We start from the raw sequence: 21,644 nt of genomic DNA on the forward strand, positions 1-21,644 counted from the left end.
GTATGAAATTTTTTTTTTACAGATATTAAGAATCATGCACTTCCATTGCACACAGTGTATAAAGAAACAAAGTAAGGTTAAAATATGGATTGGTTGTTTAAAAAAGAAGAATCTGTATAAAAAGTATACTGTCAATGCTTAGGGTCTTAGAAGGCCCAGTGCTGCTACATTTACCACAAATATGCAGCATATATATATATTACTATTCTATCTGGAAAAAAAACACCTGAAAGAACTATCATTTCTACAGAACACAGATTACATAAAGCAGCATTCACACTCCATTCTAAAGTTTGTTGACTGACTCAATGCAAAATAACCTGGGTATTATTCTTAATGTACTGGAATTGTTCTGTTGACCACCAGAGTCCACTGCAGAGCTGCCTGACTGTATTTTATGCCTTGGTTCATCTGTGCAATGATGTACACATTTGTAGACACACAGCTTTCACAACACAAAACATGAATAGGCTGAATTTTGAAAACATCTATAGACCTTTGGGCTTTGCCTGGCTTGGTAAAGATATGTCGACAGCAGTTTTTTTTTTACAGAGCTTAAGGCAGAGGAAATACTCTTATACACCACACACACACACCCCAGCTGGGTCTGTAGCATTTCTAGAACAAAAGTTCAAAGTAAAATAACTCCTATGGAGGACATTTGAAAAGGCAATACATCTACGGCATTGGTCTTTGGAAAAATGTAATGTTCTCACAATAAGAAATGCAGCCCATCTGACTGAGATCCTAAAAAAGAACCACAGTGGTGAGTTTGTAATGGCTCCTGACACTGCCCATGAGTTTGATCTGACAGTCTGAGGCTGTTGAGTTGATCCTCCATTGTCTTTGGTCACAGAGGTGTGAGGCCTATGGAAGACTGTGTCCCTGACGTTCTTTGACCTGCAAAGTAACAGCAATTAAGATAATGCCAAGTCCGTTTTTTGTGTAAATGTTTAACTGTATTTGTTTGTAACGCTAATTACGTAACCTGCTAATGTCACAATAACATACACATATGACAATTAAAAAACGTATGGGAGTTTCAAAGATGGTACACATTGGGGTGCTTCATGTGCGTATTGTGTACACATTGGTGTGCTTCATGTGCGTATTGTGTACACATTGGTGTGCTTCATGTGCGTATTGTGTACACATTGGTGTGCTTCATGTGCGTATTGTGTACATACCGTTAGGACAATACAGGCAGGCGGGGCAGTTAGGACTTTGAATTGGGATTCTGGACACCAAAGGCCGTAATGAAGATGTTGACGACAACAATGCCAAAGACTAGGGCCGTGGCGACGTTCTCCATGATGTTCAGTTTGTTGTGCATGCTTTCATCGTTCAGATTCCACTTTACTATTAGACAGAAAGACAAAAAACATGTAAAGGATTATCTTATTGGCTCCAAGGCCCTGGAAAGCAACCAGGAGAAGAAGCTACATCAGAGGACAGGTCCTGTCTAACAGAGTAGACAAGTGAACTCGAGGGCTCTAACAGGTGTTCCCCCGGAGCAGTCAGTTGTCATCTCTAATCCTCAGGTTCTTGGGAGGATCTGAGGCACTTTTAAGTATGCAGAATGAAGGCTGGCTTTTTAACCATCATTTATCCAGGGTCAGAATATTTAACTAATCATCAATTACCCATGCAATATGACGCTGCAGGATCTGACATCTACTTTCATTCTCTAAGATATTTATTACATGACTCCATGGCGAGGAAAGCATTTTTCAAATCCATACAGATACACCCTTTCTTTAACGTTAGCAGATCACCTAATTTGACAGCATGTACTGTCAAATTAGTATTTCTCAATGAACCAGGTCCGAGGAGCAACACTACGGATTAACAAAGCTGTGTCAAATGGGTTGATTCTTTAACTCTTCCCTACCACACAGAGGGAGACCCTGGTGCAGAAGATAAGGGTGTTATAGCCTGTAGTGTGACGGACTAGGCATCTCTTTCTTAGCAGTCGGATTAGAGAGCAGTCTGTGCTGAATGTGCCATTCACAGGCTGTAGGCTATTCACGCGTGTGATAATTTTGGACATTCCTGTGAGGAAATCAGTTAAAACGTCTTGTGAGAGTTTGTCATTTCCTGATTTACTTCTTGCCTAAAATATGTTATTGTCGTTGTGCAATGGAAGGACGCAAAGTCTCCTCAATTAAAAAAATCTGATTGGCTAAACCGTTGCATTCCGCTAATTTCACCTGTGTTTTCAATTCTTGTTGTTGCTTGCCCTTTCAGGTTTTATGCTGGGTACCTGTGTTTTGTATTTTGTAAGGTAAAACTGCTGATGTAGAAAACTTTTAGAAAATACATGTTTTTTTTGTTTTTTTCTATGGCCCAAAAATATTTCTTTTCCTAATCAATTATATAATAGCCAATTTTGTGATTATAAAATTATACAATTGCCAATGTTTAACTGTGGCTATGGAATCTAGTGCAAAGCATTAATCACCCGGGTTTAAAATCAACATTCCACTTTGCCTAATCCTTATTATTACAAATCATTAATTACAAAAATAAAACTTATCCAGATCTACTGCTGCTCAAAAATGAAACAATTCAACATGGGCCTTGACATATTCAATTGTTTAGCCTGTCCATGAGAGAGAGAGAAATCTCTGTCAAGGCCCAAGAAGAATGTTTTTAGGATGAAACAGTCAGAGGTTACGAAGCAGAACATAGCATCAGCGTGTAAATTAGCTAGAAAGATGTGTCGGCATCGAGTAATTGTCTCCGGCCCCCTCCCAGCTAGGGGTGGTGACGAGCACTACAGCAGACTTGCGCAACTCAATCGCTGGCTGAAAACGGAGTTCTGCCCGTCGCAGGAGGTAGAGTTTGTAGATAACTGGCCTTCTTTTTGGGACTCTCCCAGAAATAGGGCCAGGCCTGATCTGCTGAGGAGCGACGGACTCCATCCTAGCTGGAGTGGTGCTCTTCTTTTGTCTAGGAACATTGACAGGAGTCTCACTCCTATAGCTTTAACATGAGATAGGGTGCAGGTCAGGCTGCAGGCTGTTAGCCAGCCTGCTAGCATAGTGGAGTCTGTCAATAGCATAGCCAGAGTAGTTAGTACAGCTTTACCTATTGCCACTGTGACTCGTTCCAGGCTGAGAAAAGTTAAACAAGGTAGTGCTAACAAAAACAACCTTATTAAGATAAAGCCTTCCTCCACCTCGGTCAAAAATAAAAATAATTGTATCACTTCGCATCTCAAAATGGGACTCCTAAATATTAGATCTCTTGCTCCAAAGGCAGTTGCGGTAAATGAATTAATCTCTGATCATAAACTAGATGCTATTGGTTTATGTGAAACGTGGCTAAAGCCTAAAGAATTCACTGCCTTAAATGAGGCCTCTCCTCCTGGCTATACTAGTGATCATATCCCTCGTGCATCCCGAAAAGGAGGGGGTGTCGCTAATATTTATGACAGTAAATATAAACTTACTCTCAAACATATCACAGAGTTTCATTCTTTCGAAGTTTTACTCATGAAAGTTAACCAGGCCGATAAATCATTTTACATAGCTACTATTTATAGGCCCCCCGGGCCATACACATTGTTCCTCAATGAGTTTCCAGAATTCTTGTCTAACCTTGTAGTCATGGCAGATAGTATTCTAATTTTTGGCGATTTCAATATCCATATGGAAAACCCCCATGATCCTCTTCAAAAAGCCTTTCAAGCCATAATCGACTCAATGGGTTTCATCCAACATGTCTCAGGTCCAACACATTGCCACAATCATACCTTAGATTTAGTCCTGTCACGAGAAATAGATATTGTAGATCTAATAATTTACCCCCAAAATCCTGGATTATCGGATCACTGTCTTATTACATTTACCGTTAAAACAAGAAATTCACTTGCCCCCCAAACAATGAGTTTCAAAAGCCGTACTATAAATTCTCGGATTACAAATAAATTCCTTGATATTCTTACTAGTTCGCTCTTAAATGACAGAGTAAATAAATCTGTAAACGATCAAATCGAGGATCTAAACTCAATACTGCGAAATACATTAGACATAGTTGCACCACTAAAAACTAAAGAAATACGCAACAAGAAACTTGCTCCTTGGTACACCGACAATACTAGAGCACTTAAGCAAGCCTCCAGAAAATTGGAGCGAAAGTGGCGCTCCACCAAGTTGGAAGTATTTAGACTAGCCTGGATAGACAGTACAGTACAATACCGAAAATCACTCACGTCTGCTCGATCAGCTTATTTCTCCAACCTGATTGAGGCGAACAAAAACAATCCAAAATTTCTCTTTGATACAGTTGCAAAGTTAACAAAAAAGCAAAGCTTAGCATGTGAAGTGGGTCTTCACTTTAGTTGTAATGAATACATGAACTACTTTGATGAAAAGATTGTCACCATTAGAAAACAAATAACTGAATCCCTAAATAGTTATGGTCCTAAAAATCTCGGTTGTCCGGAAAATTTCCGGAGCCTCCCTGATCAGGTGTCAATGGGGACACTTGAGTTTTTTGATACCGTATCGCTCGACACATTTACAAAATTTGTAATGAGTTCTAAACCCACAAACTCTCAGCTAGACCCGATTCCTACAAAATTACTTAAGGAGTTATTTCCTGTGCTAGGTCAGCCAATGCTGAGCATAATAAATTGCTCCCTTTCCTCCGGATGCGTACCAAACTCACAAAAAATTGCGGAAATTAAGCCTCTTCTAAAAAAATCTAATCTAGATCCCGACATATTAAACAATTATAGGCCAATATCGAACCTCCCGTTCCTCTCAAAAATCTTAGAAAAATGTGTTTCCCAACAACTGAATGCCTTCCTAAAGACAAAAAACATTTATGAAATATTCCAGTCTGGTTTTAGATCCCATCATAGTACTGAGACTGCACTCGTGAAGGTAACAAATGACCTTCTAATGGCCTCAGACAAAGGTTCCGCATCCGTCCTGTTCCTTCTTGATCTTAGTGCTGCTTTTGACACTATTGATCAATCCCTTCTCTTAGAGAGACTGGAAACCAATATTGGGCTACGTGGACATGTTCTAGCCTGGTTTAAATCTTATTTATCTGAAAGATATCAGTTCGTTAGTGTGGATGGCATATCCTATGACAAGTCAAAGGTATGCTTTGGAGTTCCTCAAGGCTCGGTTCTGGGCCCATTACTTTTCTCACTATACATGCTCCCTCTGGGCGATGTAATCCGAAATCACAATATTAACTTTCACTGTTATGCTGATGACACACAGTTATATATTTCAATGAAGCATGGAGAAGCCCCTAAATTAGCTATTTTGGAAGCATGCGTTTCAGATATTAGGAAGTGGATGACAGAGAATTTCTTGCTCTTAAACTCAAATAAAACAGAAATGCTCCTTTTAGGACCCAAAAAACAAAGAGCGTTGTTAGCAGATCTCACTGTGAACCTCGACGGCTGCATGGTCGTATCCCAAAAAACTGTAAAAAACCTTGGCGTTACCCTTAAACCTGACCTCTCCTTTGAAGAACATATAAAATATGTCTCAAGAGTTGCTTATTTTCATCTTCGAAACATCGCAAAAATTAGAAACTTCCTATCAAAAACTGATGCAGAAAAATTAATCCATGCTTTCGTTACTTCTAGATTAGATTACTGCAATGCTCTTATCTCTGGTTATCCAGACAAATTAATAAATAAACTTCAATTAGTGCTGCACACAGCTGCTAGAATCCTAACTAGAACAAAAAAATTTGAACACATTACTCCTGTCCTGGCATCCTTACATTGGCTGCCTGTTAGGGTTAGGGCTGATTTTAAGGTTTTACTCTTAACCTATAAATCAATACATGGACTTGCTCCTACTTACCTTGCTGAAATGATCCAGCCATATATACTTACACGTAACCTTAGATCGCAAGACGCAGGCCTTTTAATTGTACCTAGAATTTCTAAACAAACAATTGGCGGCAGGGCCTTTTCTCATAGAGCTCCACTCCTGTGGAATGATCTGCCAATTAAGGTTAGAAATGCAAACTCAGTGCAAACTTTCAAGTGTCTACTAAAAACTCATCTCTACAGCACGGTTTCTAATTAGGTGTAGCCTGGCCCGGGGGCGTGAAGGTGACCAGTAGGCTTGATACTGTCCACCCTTGCTGTCTTGCCAGGTGGGCTCTCGTCGCCACTGGGATGCCCTCCCTCCAATGCCCTTCGGGGGAAGAGTCACTGGCTTGTTGTTGACTCTCTATTGCGCACTTGTGCAGTTGGGCTGTACGCTACTAGCAATACTTGGCCCTCATTCAGGGGGGTTGCGGTTGGTGGGTGTCGCTTTGGTTGATGCCTGGCAATGTGGTTGGATTGATTTCCTGCCTGTTGGGCCCTGTCCGGGGCCTCCCCCGGGTAGGGCCACAGTGTCACCGGACCCCCCCGTCTCAGTTTCCTAGGTGTTACGCTGCTATATTATTGTGCTGGGGGACATGAGGGATGTACTACTAACTTTTCTCAGTTTCCTCCAATTTTAAATTTTAGAAGGAGATGAGGTCCTGGTCCACACCTGCGGATTACCTGGTTTGGGGGGACCGTTGCTGTTCCTGTCCTTGTCCACCTGGTCATACTTCTGACCTAGTCTAAAATCAAATATACTCTGGATTTAGCCAAGAGAAATTTATTTATTATTCCAATTGGACTCTTAATATCTCACCCGGCACAGCCAGAAGAGGACTGGTCACCCCTCTGAGCCTGGGTCCTCTCTAGGTTTCTTCCTAAAATTCGACCTTCTTAGGGAGTTTTTCCTAGCCACTGAAATTCAACACTACTGTTGTTTGCTCCTTGGGGTTTAAGGCCGGGTGTCTCTGTAAAGCACTTTGTGACAACTGCTGTTGTAAAAAGCGCTTTATAAATAAATTGATTGATTGATTGATTGATGTTTTGACCCATAGACTGTTTTCCAGTCCAGTTGACGTCACACTATCATCAGGCAGGGAAGCACCTTGGATACTACAGAATGTAGGGACCTGTGAATAATGACCAGAAATAGATACAATCAATATTCTTAGTATTCCCAGTCAAGACCAAGACCAAAGGGAAGCGAGACCAAGACGAGATCGGAACAGCAGGGGAAAGGTCGAGTCCGAGTCAAGACCGAGGCCAGACCAACACGAATCCAATTCAAGACTGTGATTGTAGATGCATCAAAACATCACCATAATATCACCCCGAATTGTACTGTATTTTTGTATTTGTATTATGGATGTATGGTATATTTCCCATGAACACTGAATTGGCAGCAGGGGAGTTTAAATAACAGGGGAAATAATGAATTGAGCCTTGCAGCTAATTTAACTTTTGCTGCATTTACATAGAAAAACCTATACAGGTCTTTTGACCAGTCATATCAGCAATAAATAACAGACGATGGCTGATTTCACTGACATGATCCCGAGCATGCAACGAAGAATGAAGTACAGTGGGGAGAACAAGTATTTGATACACTGCCGATTTTGCCGGTTTTCCTACTTACAAAGCATGTAGAGGTCTGTAATTTTTATCATAGGTACACATCAATTGTGAGAGACGGAATCTAAAACAAAAATCCAGAAAATCACACTGTATAATCTTTTTATAATTAATTTGCATTTTATTGCATAATATAAGTACTTGATCGCCTACCAACCAGTAAGAATTCTGTCTCTCTCAGACCTGTTAGTTTTTCTTTAATAAGCCCTACTGTTCTCCACTCATTACCTGTATTAACTGCACCTGTTTGAACTCGTTACCTGTATAAAATACACCTGTCCACACACTCAATCAAACTGACTCCAACCGCTCCACAATGGCCGAGACTGTGTAAGGACATCAGGGATAAAATTGTAGACCTGCACAAGGCTGGGATGGGCTACAGGACAATAGGCAAGCAGCTTGGTGAGAAGGCAGCAACTGTTGGCTCAATTATTAGAAAATGGAAGAAGTTCAAGATGACGGTCAATCTCCCTCGGTCTGGGGCTCCATGCAAGATCTCACCTCGTGGGGCATCAATGATCATGAGGAAGGTCAGGGATCAGACCAGAACTACACAGTAGGACCTGGTCAATGACCTGAAGAGAGCTGGGACCAGTCTCAAAGAAAACCATTAGTTACATACTACGCTGTCATGGATTAAAATCCTGCAGCGCACGCAAGGTCCCCCTGCTCAAGCCAGCGCATATCCAGGCCCGTCTCAAGTCTGCCAATGACCATCTGGATGATCCAGAGGAGGAATGGGAGAAGGTCATGTGGTCTGATGAGACAAAAATAGAGCTTTTTGGTCTAAACTCCACTTGCCGTGTTTGGAGGAAGAAGAAGGATGAGTACAACCCCAAGAACACCATCCCAACCATGAAGCATGGAGGTGGAAACATCATTCTTTGGGGATGCTTTTCTGCAAAGGGGACAGGACGACTGCACCGTATTGAGGGGAGGTGGATGGGGACATGTATTGCGAGATCTTGGCCAACAACCTCCTTCCCTCAGTAAGAGCATTGCAGATGGATCGTGACTGGGTCTTCCAGCATGACAATGACCCGAAACACACAGCCAGGGCAACTAAGGAGTGGAAACCTGCAAAATCGGCAGTGTATCAAATACAGTTCTCCCCACTGTATGTGCACAGGTGCACGCAGTAGCTATGATGAATGCGTGTTCATCGTAGCTAGTGATAGTCATTGGCTGGAGGAGAGTAGATAATCATTGGCTGGATTAGCCAAAGGCAGAACACATTATGAAAATAATGTACACAATAATATCAACTTGAAAATTAACCAGTGCATACTTTGTAATGTGCCACCGCTAACACTTGTATGACAATGATCCAAACTTTCCCTGCCCTACCTGAAATTCAACACAGGTAACATTATCAAAACTTCTATTTTTACCATCTAATATTACTATATTTAGCCTACTATCATTCAGGTTTTCTGAATTATACAAACATATACTATTAGCTTTATATCAATTATGTTTTTGTCATGTAGAATTATATCATATACAGAACATATGGAGAACAACACATTTTAGGCCAGAAGTCTTCAAAATAGACAAACTATAACACAGTGCACCATAATAAATGTAAAACTAAACAGGTCCGGAGGGCTTTTCCCTCTCATCCACCCTACTGTCCCTCTCATCCACCCTACTGTCCCTCAGCATCCACCCTACTGTCCCTCTCATCCACCCTACTGTCCCTCAGCATCCACCCTACTGTCCCTCAGCATCCACCCTACTGTCCCTCTCATCCACCCTACTGTCCCTCAGCATCCACCCTACTGTCCCTCTCATCCACCCTACTGTCCCTCTCATCCACCCTACTGTCCCTCAGCATCCACCCTACTGTCCCTCTCATCCACCCTACTGTCCCTCAGCATCCACCCTACTGTCCCTCAGCATCCACCCTACTGTCCCTCAGCATCCACCCTACTGTCCCTCTCATCCACCCTACTGTCCCTCAGCATCCACCCTACTGTCCCTCTCATCCACCCTACTGTCCCTCAGCATCCACCCTACTGTCCCTCTCATCCACCCTACTGTCCCTCAGCATCCACCCTACTGTCCCTCAGCATCCACCCTACTGTCCCTCAGCATCCACCCTACTGTCCCTCTCATCCACCCTACTGTCCCTCTCATCCACCCTTCTGTCCCTCAGCATCCACCCTACAGTCCCTCTCATCCACCCTACTGTCCCTCTCATCCACCCTACTGTCCCACTCATCCACCCTACTGTCCCACTCATCTCTCTGACTCTCTACTTCTGGTTCAGACTCACTTTGGGTTAAAATTAAGAGACCACTGCAAATTGAACACTTCTGTTCCTCACTCAAAACTTTCCTTTTCAACTTTTTTGGAAAGGAAAGAAAAAGGTGCAGTGGTCTAACGTTTTTCCGGAGCTGTATATGCTGTCTTTAATCTTCTTAATTGGTCCTGAGGCAATAGATACATTTTAATTGAATTACCTTTCTTTTTTGGCTGCACAAAACAATAACTTTTTAAAAAGAATAATAAAGCGAAATCGACCAAAACTGTGACCCACCAATGAAGATGAGCAGGATGCCCACAATGATCTGCAAGCTCAGAGAGATGGAGATGAGAGTGATGAGAGGGTAGTAGAAGGTGAAATCCGGGCCCTGCCCCAGGACAGCCTTCAGCTGGGAGGCGTTGGCCATGAGTAATGCCACGTCAAGCATGCTCTCTGCTGCACTCTTCTTGTTTGCATAATGGTTCATGTTTAGTTGACCACCCAAATTCCTCCTGCGACGCGGAGCTGAAACCTAACAACGAAAACAGAGATTTTAACGAAATCAACATTTGGACTTTGAATCATACCCAGTTCATAATGCACCATGTTTCCATATGTTTGCGGACGTAACCCAGATCATGATATGGTTGAAGGTAAACCTGGAGGGAAGCAGCCTACTAAAGGTGCATTGTATGATCTTAAACACAACCAAATGTGTACAATATGTTAGGAATTAAGTAGGCACTTTTTGTTGACTCCTGTTGTTAACACTAGGACCGCCAAATGGCTACGGGAATTGGCGTTTGAGTTTGTAATTAAAATAAAACAACTATATCGCATACACATCCTATCATCTCTCTTAGAATTTTCTCTGCTTATTTTACTGAAGATAAAGATTCTACAAATGTATTAGGCTGAAAATGATTCACAAAACAAAATACCAACAATCACCCATTATGAGTTCTGCAAATGTAATACACATTACTGTTTTTCATCAATACAATTGACTAATTACTTTTCTAAACAGTTGAGCTCATAAGTTTGCATACCCTGGCAGAAACTGACATTTTGGCATTGAGTTTGAAAATACAATGAAAGAAATTATAAACGCAACACTTTTGTTTTTGCCACCATTTATCATGAGCTGAACTCAAAGATCTAAGACTTTCTCTATGTACACAAAAGGCCTATTTCTCTCAAATTTGTTCACAAATCTGTCTAAATCTGTGTTAGTGAGCATTTCTCCTTTGCCGAGGTAATCCATCCACCTCACAAGTGTGGCATATCAAGATGCTGATTAGACAGTAAGTTTATTGCACTGGTGTGCCTTAGGCTGGCCTCACAATAAAAGGCCACTCTAAAATGTACAGTTCCATCACACAGCATAATGCCACAAAAGTGTTGCTTTCATAATTTTGTTCAGTGTATGACTGATCATGCAAAAAAACTTTTCATTTAAGGATTGTGATAACATGAAGCCATTTATTATCACATTGTTGTTTGGCACCTTTTTAAATCATAATGATAACAGAAATCACCCAAATGGTCCTGATCAAAAGTTCACATACCCTTGAATGTTTGGCCTTGTTGCAGACACACAAGATGACACACACTAGTGAAAATGGCAATTAAAGGTGAATATCCCCACACCTGTGGCTTTTTAAATTGCAATTAGTGTCTGTGCATAAATAGCCAATTCGTTTTTTAGTTCTCACATGGATGCACTGAGCAGGCCAGACACTGAGCCATGGAGAGTAGAAAAGAACAGTCAAAAGACCTGCGTAACAAGCTAATGGAAATTTATAAAGATGGAAAACCATATAAAATTCCTAATCCAAAGACTTGAAAATGCAAGTCAGTACAGTTCAATCACTTACTAAGGATTGGACTATTCGGGTGTTGTTGTTTCAAGGAGCACAATACAACGATACTTGAACAAAAATGAGCTGCATGGTCGAGCTGCCAGAAAGAAGCCTTTACTGCGCCAATACCACAAAAAAGCCTGGTTATAATATGCCCGACAACACCTTGTGGCACACTGTAATTTGGAGTGACAAGGGCAAAATAGAGCTTTATTTTCACAACCATAAACGCTATGTTTGGAGAGGGGTCAACAAGGCCTATAGTGAACAGAATGCCATCCTCACTTTGAAGCATGGTGGTGGCTCACTGATGTTTTGAGGGTGTGTGAGCTCAAAAGGCACAGAGAATCTTGTGAAAATGTATGGCAAGATGAATGCAGCATGTTTTTAGAAAATACTGTGGGTCAATTTGCATTCTTCTCCATGAAAGCTGCACATGGGACGCTCTTGGACTTTCCAGCACGACAGTGACCCTAAGCACAAGGCCAAGTTGCCCCTCCAGTGGTTACATCAGAAACAGTGGCCATCACAGTCTCCTCACCTTAATATCATCAAGCCCCTCTGGGGAGATCACAAACATGCGGTTCATGCAAGACAACCAAAGACTTTGCATGACCTGGAGGCATTTTGCCAAGACTAATGGGCAGCTTTAGCACCTGCAAGGATTTGGGGCCTCATAGACAACTATTACAAAAGACTGCACACTGTCATTGATGCTAAAGGGGCAATACAAAGTATTAAGAACTAAGGGTATGCAGACTTTTGAACAGGGGTCAGTTCATTTTTTTGTTGCCATGTTTTGTTTTATAAATGTGCCATTCTGTTATGAAGGTGAATGTGAATCCCATAAGAAACAAAATGCATGTTTTGCCTGCTCACTCATGTTTTCTTTACAAATGGCACATATATTACCAATTCTCCAAGGGTATGCAAACTTTTGAGCACATCTGTATTTGCATCTAGGCTAATGTAAATCATTCTTTGAAATTGTGTACATATTGTTTACATTCTTTTTCCGTTGAACCTCGTTGCTGTATTTCAGTTGCACATGCCATGCATCCCACTTATACATTGTTCTTAATTATTTCACTTGTACATTTTTGCACTCTTCTATTTGCACTTCTGGTTAGATGCAAACTGCATTTTTTATACTGTACATGTTTTATGACAAAGTTACATCTAATCTAATCTTATGAATAGCTATTAAATTGCAATGATGTCAATGGATGAATGGGCGATAACTCCCTCATCAACCCAGACACACCTATGCATGTGACTGAAGTGGGATGATGAAGAATGATGATGAGGGTAGTAATTGTATATAATATGAACTCGGCGAGCAAGTCCGACACAACTCAGACACAATTTACAGCGTTTAGTCCACAATGGCAAACCGAACCCGACGATTCGACCCCCTGATAGCATTGCAGATGCTGCAAAATTTAGATGAGATGGAGTCAGATGGAGGATCCGAAATAGATCCCGAAATCGACGTCTCAGATGGCGGGTGTTCATCTGATTCTGATAATGAGCCGCCACCTCCAATGCCTGAGCCTCCTCGCAAAAAAAGAAACCAACCAACGGCGACCCCAAATACCACTGTGAGACAGGAGTCTGGGAGGGACGGAACCATTTGGGTAGAAAAGAGCAATGGAAAACAACCTTCGCAGAATATCCCAACAACCCAAGCCACAGGACACATTGGCAATGCAAATCAGCTAATGACTTTTCTATATTTCATGAAATACAGTAGTTAATTTCCTTTTTCATGTACCATACCATACCATCTTCTTCCGCTTATCCGGGGCCGGGTCGCGGGGGCAGCAGTCTAAGCAGGGATGCCCAGACTTCCCTCTCCCCAGACACTTCCTCCAGCTCTTCCGGGGGGACACCGAGGCGTTCCCAGGCCAGCCGGGAGACATAGTCCCTCCAGCGTGTCCTAGGTCTTCCCCGGGGTCTCCTCCCGGTGGGACGGGACCGGAACACCTTCCCAGGAAGGCGTTCCGGAGGCATCCGAAAAAGATGCCCAAGCCACCTCAGCTGACCCCTCTCGATGTGGAGGAGCAGCGGCTCTACTCTGAGCTCCTCCCGGGTGACCGAGCTTCTCACCCTATCTCTAAGGGATCGCCCGGCCACCCTGCGGAGAAAGCTCATTTCGGCCGCCTGTATCCGGGATCTTGTCCTTTCGGTCATGACCCAAAGCTCATGACCATAGGTGAGAGTAGGAACGTAGATTGACTGGTAAATCGAGACCTTCGCCTTGCGGCTCAGCTCTTTCTTCACCACGACAGACCGATACATCGACTGCATTACTGCAGAAGCTGCACCGATCCGTCTGTCAATCTCCCGTTCCATCCTTCCCTCACTCGTGAACAAGACCCCTAGATACTTAAACTCCTCCACTTGAGGCAGGCACTCTCCACCAACCTGAAGTGGGCAAGCCACCCTTTTCCGACTGAGGACCATGGCCTCGGATTTGGAGGTACTGATTTTCATCCCCACCGCTTCACACTCGGCTGCAAACCGTCCCAGCGCATGCTGAAGGTCCTGGTTAGAAGGGGCCAACACGACAACATCATCTGCAAAGAGCAGAGACGAAATTGTGTGGTCCCCAAACCTGACACCCTCCGGCCCCTGGCTGCGCCTAGAAATTCTGTCCATAAAAATTACGAACAGAACCGGTGACAAAGGGCAGCCCTGCCGGAGTCCAACATGCACTGGGAACAAGTCTGACTTACTGCCAGCAATGCGGACCAAGCTCCTGCTTCGGTTGTACAGGGACCTGACAGCCCTTAGCAAAGGACCCAGGACCCCATATTCCCCAAGCACCCTCCACAAGATGCCGCGAGGGACACAGTCGAATGCCTTCTCCAAATCCACAAAACACATGTGGATTGGTTGGGCAAACTCCCATGAACCCTCCAACACCCTGTAGAGGGTATAGAGCTGGTCCAGTGTTCCACGGCCCGGACGAAAACCACACTGTTCCTCCTGAATCCGAGGTTCTACTTTTTCATGTAGGCTACTGTAAATCATCTTCTGATCATCCTTTAACTCTGCTAATCAAATTTACAAATCGAATTAATTGAATATACTGCAATGTTTGTACTTGAAGAGGAGGCTGTGAAGGGGCAGTTATAGGCTGTAGTAGTGAGGATCTGGTGTGCGTAATGATGGGAAGTCCGGGGTGATGTGATGAGGAACAGATTTGCGTAATAGTGGAAAGTCCGGGATGTTCCGTGAATTCAGCTACTGTAAATCATCCTTTCCTTTATTTCTTTATCAAATTCAACATGTTTATCAAGCACCCGTGCTTTTGGCTCATGTATGGTTATTCTTGGGGATATCCTTTGATCGTCGCAAACTGGTCGATTATGTCTGTTATTATACGTTGTACATAATTAAAATTACTGAATTCTAATTGATTTTTTTCTGAATAATTTAAGTGTTGTATAATTTTTATTTTGTACATTTGTAGGGCCTAATAAACAAATAAAAATACTACTGCCTGTGTTAGAAATAATTGTTCTATGTATTCTTGTTTTAGTATTTTTTTTTCATATGATAAGACCTTCAATACAAACACATTCTTGTATTATTTTCATATTCATTAACCATTTAAAATAAACAAATTCTGTAATTCATAATTTTTTAGACCATTCTATATAGTTTGAATTTGACTCAGTAGATGAACTCTGGCTGGATGGTGATGCTGCGGAGGACAATGTCCATGCTAATAGGGACGATTCGTATGTTAATGACGACAAACGGCGTTCGGCTGGTTCATACTGTTTGTCTGAAAGGCTTGGCAGGTCTTATGTTAAGGAAGCATTGGACAAATACGGATTTAAAACATTTTTGGCATGTTAACATATTATAGTGGGTGAACATCCTGTAGCACACAATCAACGGGGAACCACTTCAGCTCATGAGCAGTTTCTCATCTGCTGGCTGAAATTATACAACCCTGGACTTCACATTTAATGATGTCCTGAATATAAAAGCTATTTGAAATTGTACTGTGTGAACACAATGATCTTCGAGGAAATTTTTGAGATTTCTACAGGAACAATTTGTGGGAAATGAAACTGTTGTTCTATGTGGTCAGGAAGTGTGACATCTTACTCCACTGGGTCGAGTGCTTCCTCTTGGTTTTAAGGTTCATTGGGCCAGTCCTCACCCACATGACATCTGTTTACAGTGCATTCAGGACTGGTCGTTAGTGAGGGAACGTGCTGTGACCTCTCTTCAGTTTCCTGCCAACAGAGGGTGATGATTGGCCTGGTGAACCTTGAAAACAAGAGGAAGCCCTTGACCTAGTGGAGTAAGATCTGTCCTCTACCACCATGTAGAGCAGCGTGCCGGGTCATATGAATTGAGGAACCAAAGAGTGTTTTGGTCATGAGGAAGGATATTATGCATACGCGAAAAACAGATTCATACGCACAGCATCTATACTAAACATGTAGACTTCTATTACAGTGCGATTTATAGATTTGTGTTTTGTGTTCAGTAGTTCAGGAAGAATATGGGATAGCTATAGATGTCCAAAACGCAGTGCTAAACACTGTGTAAAAGGAGTGAGTATAAGAGAAAAGACTTCAATAATACATTTATAAACCACAAGACTCCATTAAAGCAGCTGAACTGAAGAAATAAATTCATAATTTCTTTGACTATTCTATGTAATTTGAGGACGACCCAGTAGATTAACTGATGCTCTGGCTGGATGGTGATGCTGCGGAGGACAATGTCCATGCTAATAGGGACGATTCGTATGCTAATGACGACAAACGGCGTTTGGCTCTGGCTCATATTGTTTGTCTGAAAGGCTTGGCAGGTCTAATGTTAAGGAAGCATTGGACAAATATGGATGTAACATTTGAATCGCAAAAAAACATTTTTGGCATGTTAACATATTATAGTGGGTGAACATCCTGTAGCACACAATCAACGGGGAACCACTTCAGCTCATGAGCAGTTTCTCAACTGCTGGCTGAAACACAGTAAGGCATCTTTTGGTCTGGCTCTGCTTTTACAAAGTTTACAAGCATGTTTGTACTTCAGGTACTTCAGAATGTCGACGACAGCCTCGAAACCAGGTCTGGGCTAATTCAGAAAGTTTCAGAAAAAGCTCTCCGGTGAAGGAACTAAAAAAATGTCAGCGTTATATTTATTTATTTACCACCCCTTAATTTTGTTGTATATCCATCCATTCATGTATTTCTTACGAAATCATACATTCTATAATGTACTGTATATGCTTTCTTCCCAGCCTCCCTGCATGCACCTTAGCTCTTGCAAAATCAAACATCTCTGGAGAACTGCTATCTTTGATAGCAATTGTAATGCAATTGTATAATCTCTTTACCTATTAAATTCATATGTTAAAATAATTTGTTGACTCTTTGGAAATATCTATGAAATTCCATTTCCACCACCTGTACGATGAAGACAGTTAAACTGTTACATCAATGGAAATGTGCCTCCACTGAACCAAACATTACCCAGGTTTCTGTGTGGGTTATGGAAAAGAGTGTTTACTTTGGGTAAAGCTCTCTCGTGCCCATCTGTTCATCCACCAACTAACAAGGCTTAGATTGTGCCCATGGTTTGCCCATCCACATGCTTCCTGCTTCCTCTGAAAACACACATACCACAGAGGGCTAATCGCAGTTAGTTATCTAGAAGAAGCAGCAGGCTTTTAATCAATGACTAACAATCTTCAAATTCCCTCATTCTTGTGTTTTCTTGTATTACGTTCTCTGTCACTCCCTTCGCCTGGCCCTGTTTTTTGTTTGTGCCATTGTCCCAATTGTGTTTTTGCCTGTCTCTCTGGTCCTTTAAATGGGCTGTATTCCAATATGGCTGTATTCACAATGATGCTCTGTTGAATGATGAACATTCTCATGGCCTTACTCTTAGTTTGGATGCCTCTGTTTCCTCCCTCTTGGGACTGTTTCCTCCCTCCGGGGGATAATGGGAGGTGTTCTGCTGTGGGTGTCCTGAGTGTTTATACAGGCTGAGACACTAAGTGAATTGGGTGAATTACATATTCTACTGAGCACGACCGCTGAGTAACAGATAATGGTGGGTGTGGCCCGACGCTGACTAGACGGTTGGGTTACTTATGTTCGGTCCTGTCCACTGCAAATGTCCAGTTCTTTTCTACCTCTGCACTGAACAACTCAAGGTTCACATGGGCTCTTCTATGTTTTAATAAAACTAGACTCAACAATGAGAGTCCAACAGACCTTGGTGAGTTATTTTCCATTGAGTGCGGAGAGGTTGTCAGAATGTTTGTTTTGTAAGACAGTCATAGATGTTTCCTGTACTGGAGGTTCACCCACTAAGAGGCTAGGATGCAGTTTCAATCCGCAAACCATCATCCCACACTTACTCTGTTTGACGGGGCAAATATAAACTCTCCCATACACACGCGCACTACTGGACTTGTTAAAAATAGAATTAGGTGAATATTACAGCTGAAATGTCCTGCACTATTATTTTTACCATTGCTAATATTGTAGTATATTTGACAAACTTTCTTTTCATTGTCAAGAAACCTGCAGGAAATATTCCGTTGTGTAGTATCTATACCAAATGACCATTAAAACCTGAAACTAATGGAATTACTTCTATGTAACCTAGTCATCATGAAGTAAATGTCAATAATTTCCAGATTCCCAGGCTGTGACGTTACTTTGCTCACAGACGGACATTTGATTTATAATGTATTTTTGGAAGAGGGTGTACCACTTTTTAAAGAAATGCAAAGGTTTCTCCAAAGGGCACAGCTGGCAACCTTAAATTAACAACTGGGGGTAATTGCAGTCTTGAAGAAATTATCCTTTATTTGTATGCACAGTGGATACAAAAAGTCTACACACCCCAAAAATCTACACAATGCCAGGTTCTTGTGATGTAAAAGAATGAGACAAAGATAAATCATGTCAGAACTTTTCCCACCTTTTATGTGACCTATAACATGAACAATTCCATTAAAAACAAACTGAAATATTTGAGGGGGAAAAATAAAGTGTACACACCCTTAAACTAATACTTTGTTGAAGCACCTTTTGATTTTATTACAGCACTCAGTCTTTTTGGGCAGGAGTCTATTAGCATGGAACATCTTGACATGGCAATATTTGCCCACTCTTCTTTGCAAAAGCACTCCAAATCTGTCAGATTGTGAGGACATCTCCTGTGCACAGCCCTCTTCAGATCACCCCACAGATGTTCAATTGGATTCAGGTCTGGGCTGGTCTGGTGAAGCCATGCTTTTGTGGATTTGGATGTGTGCTTTCTAACGTTTTGTGCCAAAATTGCCTGGTATTTGGAACTGTTCATAATTCCCTCCACCCCACCCGGTTCCAGCTGAAGAAAACAGCCCCAAAGCATGATGCTGCCACCAATATGCTTCACTGTGGGTATGGTGTTCTTTGGGTGATTATGGCCAAAAAGTTCAACCTTAGTTTCATCAGACTGAAACACCTTTTCCCACATGTTTTGGGAGATTTTATGTTTGTTTTTGCAAACTTCAGCCAGGCTTGGATGTTTTTCTTTGTAAGAAAATGCTTCCATCTTGCACCCTATCCCATTGCCCATTCATATGAAGAATACGGGTGATTGTTGTCACATGTAGCATTCAGCCAGTACTTGCCAGAAATTCCTGCAGTTCCTTTAATGTTGCTGTAGGCAACTCTCTTGGAAGCCTCCCTGACCAGTTTTCTTCTAGTCTTTTCATCAGTTTTGGAAGGACGTCCAGTTCTTGCTAATGTCTCTGTTGTGCCATATTTTCTCCACTTGATGACTCTCTTCACTGTGTTCCATGCTATATCTAATGATTTGGAAATTATTTTGTACCCTTCTCCTGACTGATATCTTTCAACAATAAGATCCCTCTGATGCTTTGGAAGCTCTGTGGACCATGTCTTTTGCTTTCAGATGCAACTAAGAAAATGTCAGGAAAATCCTACTAGAACAACTGAACTTTATTTGTGATTAATCAGAGTCACTTTAAATTATGGCAGGTGTGTAATGACTTCTATTTAACATGATTTTGAATGTGATTGGTTAATTCTGAACACTGCCACATCCCCAGTTATAAGAGGGTGTGCACACTTATGCAAACAGGTTATTGTAAGGTTTTTATTTTTCATTTTCCCCCTTGAAGATTTCAGTTTGTTTTTCAATTGTTCACATTATAAGTCACATGAAAAGTGGAAAACGTTCTGACTTTTTATATCCACTGTACAGCACCTTGTATTTGTTTGTCCTTTTTAGCTTAATTATTAATTCCCAGGAGTAAGCCCACTCGACTGAGCATTTTTGCAAGCCATGCAGATTATTGGACCATAGATATTGTGCAACAGGAAGAGACAGGGATAAACTCCCTCTGTAGTTAAAAGTAAACTACTGTAAAGTTTTATTTTTTTTCTGAGGATGCCAAAAGGACAAACTGTCCTTCAAATTTTAACACTGTATCCCACTGTCACCTGATGGTGCACTCCAATGTAGTGAATAGGGCTGAGAGCAATTGGTTTTTGCTTGGTGGAGGGTGTTTAACTCTGCGCCTCAGGAATGTTTGCTCTTCTTGGCATTTTACACCAAATACTAATAAAAACCTTAAGCTTAACCTCTTGTGGTGATGTGGCTGCCCTCTTCTGTGGGAATTCACCACATTCACCAAGATTCTCTCATGCCTGTGGTTTTATCTATCATTTCATTTTATGTTTACACTAATCAGAAATTATTATTTGTTCTTCAGCAGTTCGACTATAATAGATCATTTTACTTCATGTGACTTCACGTGAATGTAATTAGGTTATAACGGTGTTATAATGCAGCACGATTTGGTTATTTACAAACAATATATTTCCCCATATCCTTGCAATATATTAGCTGGCATACGTATTAACGAAAGTATTTTGAAAGTGCCCTGAAACATTATTTTCAATACAATCATTTGTTGTCCAAATTGCATGAAATAACATGGGTAAGAAATGGCGTGTGCTTATGATCTCACCCCTAATCCTCAACTGATAGGCTACTCTGGTAGAAACTATGACCTAATTTCAAGGTTCGCGACAAATGGTAAGTAGGCCTAATCGAGTAGGCTATTTTGCATGATGTCAAATTACCATAACAAACTCGGCAAGATGTAAACATTAACCAAAGTAACATATCATTTATATTTGGGGTTTTAGTCAAGTTCATATATATTCCTCATTAAAGATGGGTCCACCAACACTGGGCATGCAATGATTATAGGCCAACACTGTTTATGCCCCGAACTTTTCTAAAAGCAATCCCAATGACAACAGGTAAGTAAATTATAGTATTCAATACTTCATTTTCCTGAAAAGTATTACAATAATCACAAGCCGGTTAATAACAATAAGAATAGTATTACACGTAGGCTATTACTGCACTTCCATAGCAGTAGTCTCGAATCGCTTTAAAGGGAAATTACCCGGCAACACTACTGTATTTCAACACAGACCAAGTTTCAGGACTTATAAACTAGTAGACTGGCATGCATCATTGTAACGGAGATGCATTAACCTGTGGCATAGATGTCTAAGATCATGTTTTATAACGCATTAGATACACTCCTGAGCTGGCATCTCGGTTTTCGTTTTCCAGGCTCAGACTCCTTTCATCTTACCTCTTCGCTTTCTCGTTCGCCGATTCCATTCATTTCCATTCGTTCAGTCGCCATATTTGGTTATTCTCTATTGAATTTGAGGTAAAGTGAGTTATATCCAAATGTGTTGTGAGAATTCGTGTTATTGTTTCACTGCCAGTGCCCTTCTTCTGCCCGCCCAGTTGGTCGCTGTGTAAAATAAAAGGAGGAGAATTGAATATGGAGGCGTTCCCAGCAGTGACCACGAAAGAACGGCTCTTTTTAGTTGAATCAAATAGCATTGGTGAAAGATGCCCATTTGGATACCTGATGAACATACACTATAGGAAACAACGATTATCTGCAGAAATCCAGATTGATTGTCCAAACATCAAAATAAATAAATAAACAAGAAAT

At 41.5% G+C, this 21,644-nt stretch overlaps 1 protein-coding gene across 1 annotated transcript; it reads right to left on the reverse strand.

Moving 5' to 3' along the window:
- Positions 1-21,428, reverse strand: ninj1 (ninjurin 1). The gene is given in 4 exon segments (NM_001310983.1): positions 1-900; positions 1,188-1,359; positions 10,029-10,266; positions 21,270-21,428. Coding segments are annotated over 3 exon segments (435 nt in total). The 5' UTR covers positions 21,324-21,428; the 3' UTR covers positions 1-900; positions 1,188-1,216.
- Between the last annotated feature and the right edge of the window lie 216 nt (positions 21,429-21,644).

The sequence above is a fragment of the Esox lucius genome, chromosome 17, assembly GCF_011004845.1.
Source record: "Esox lucius isolate fEsoLuc1 chromosome 17, fEsoLuc1.pri, whole genome shotgun sequence".
Taxonomy (NCBI): Eukaryota; Metazoa; Chordata; class Actinopteri; order Esociformes; family Esocidae; genus Esox; species Esox lucius.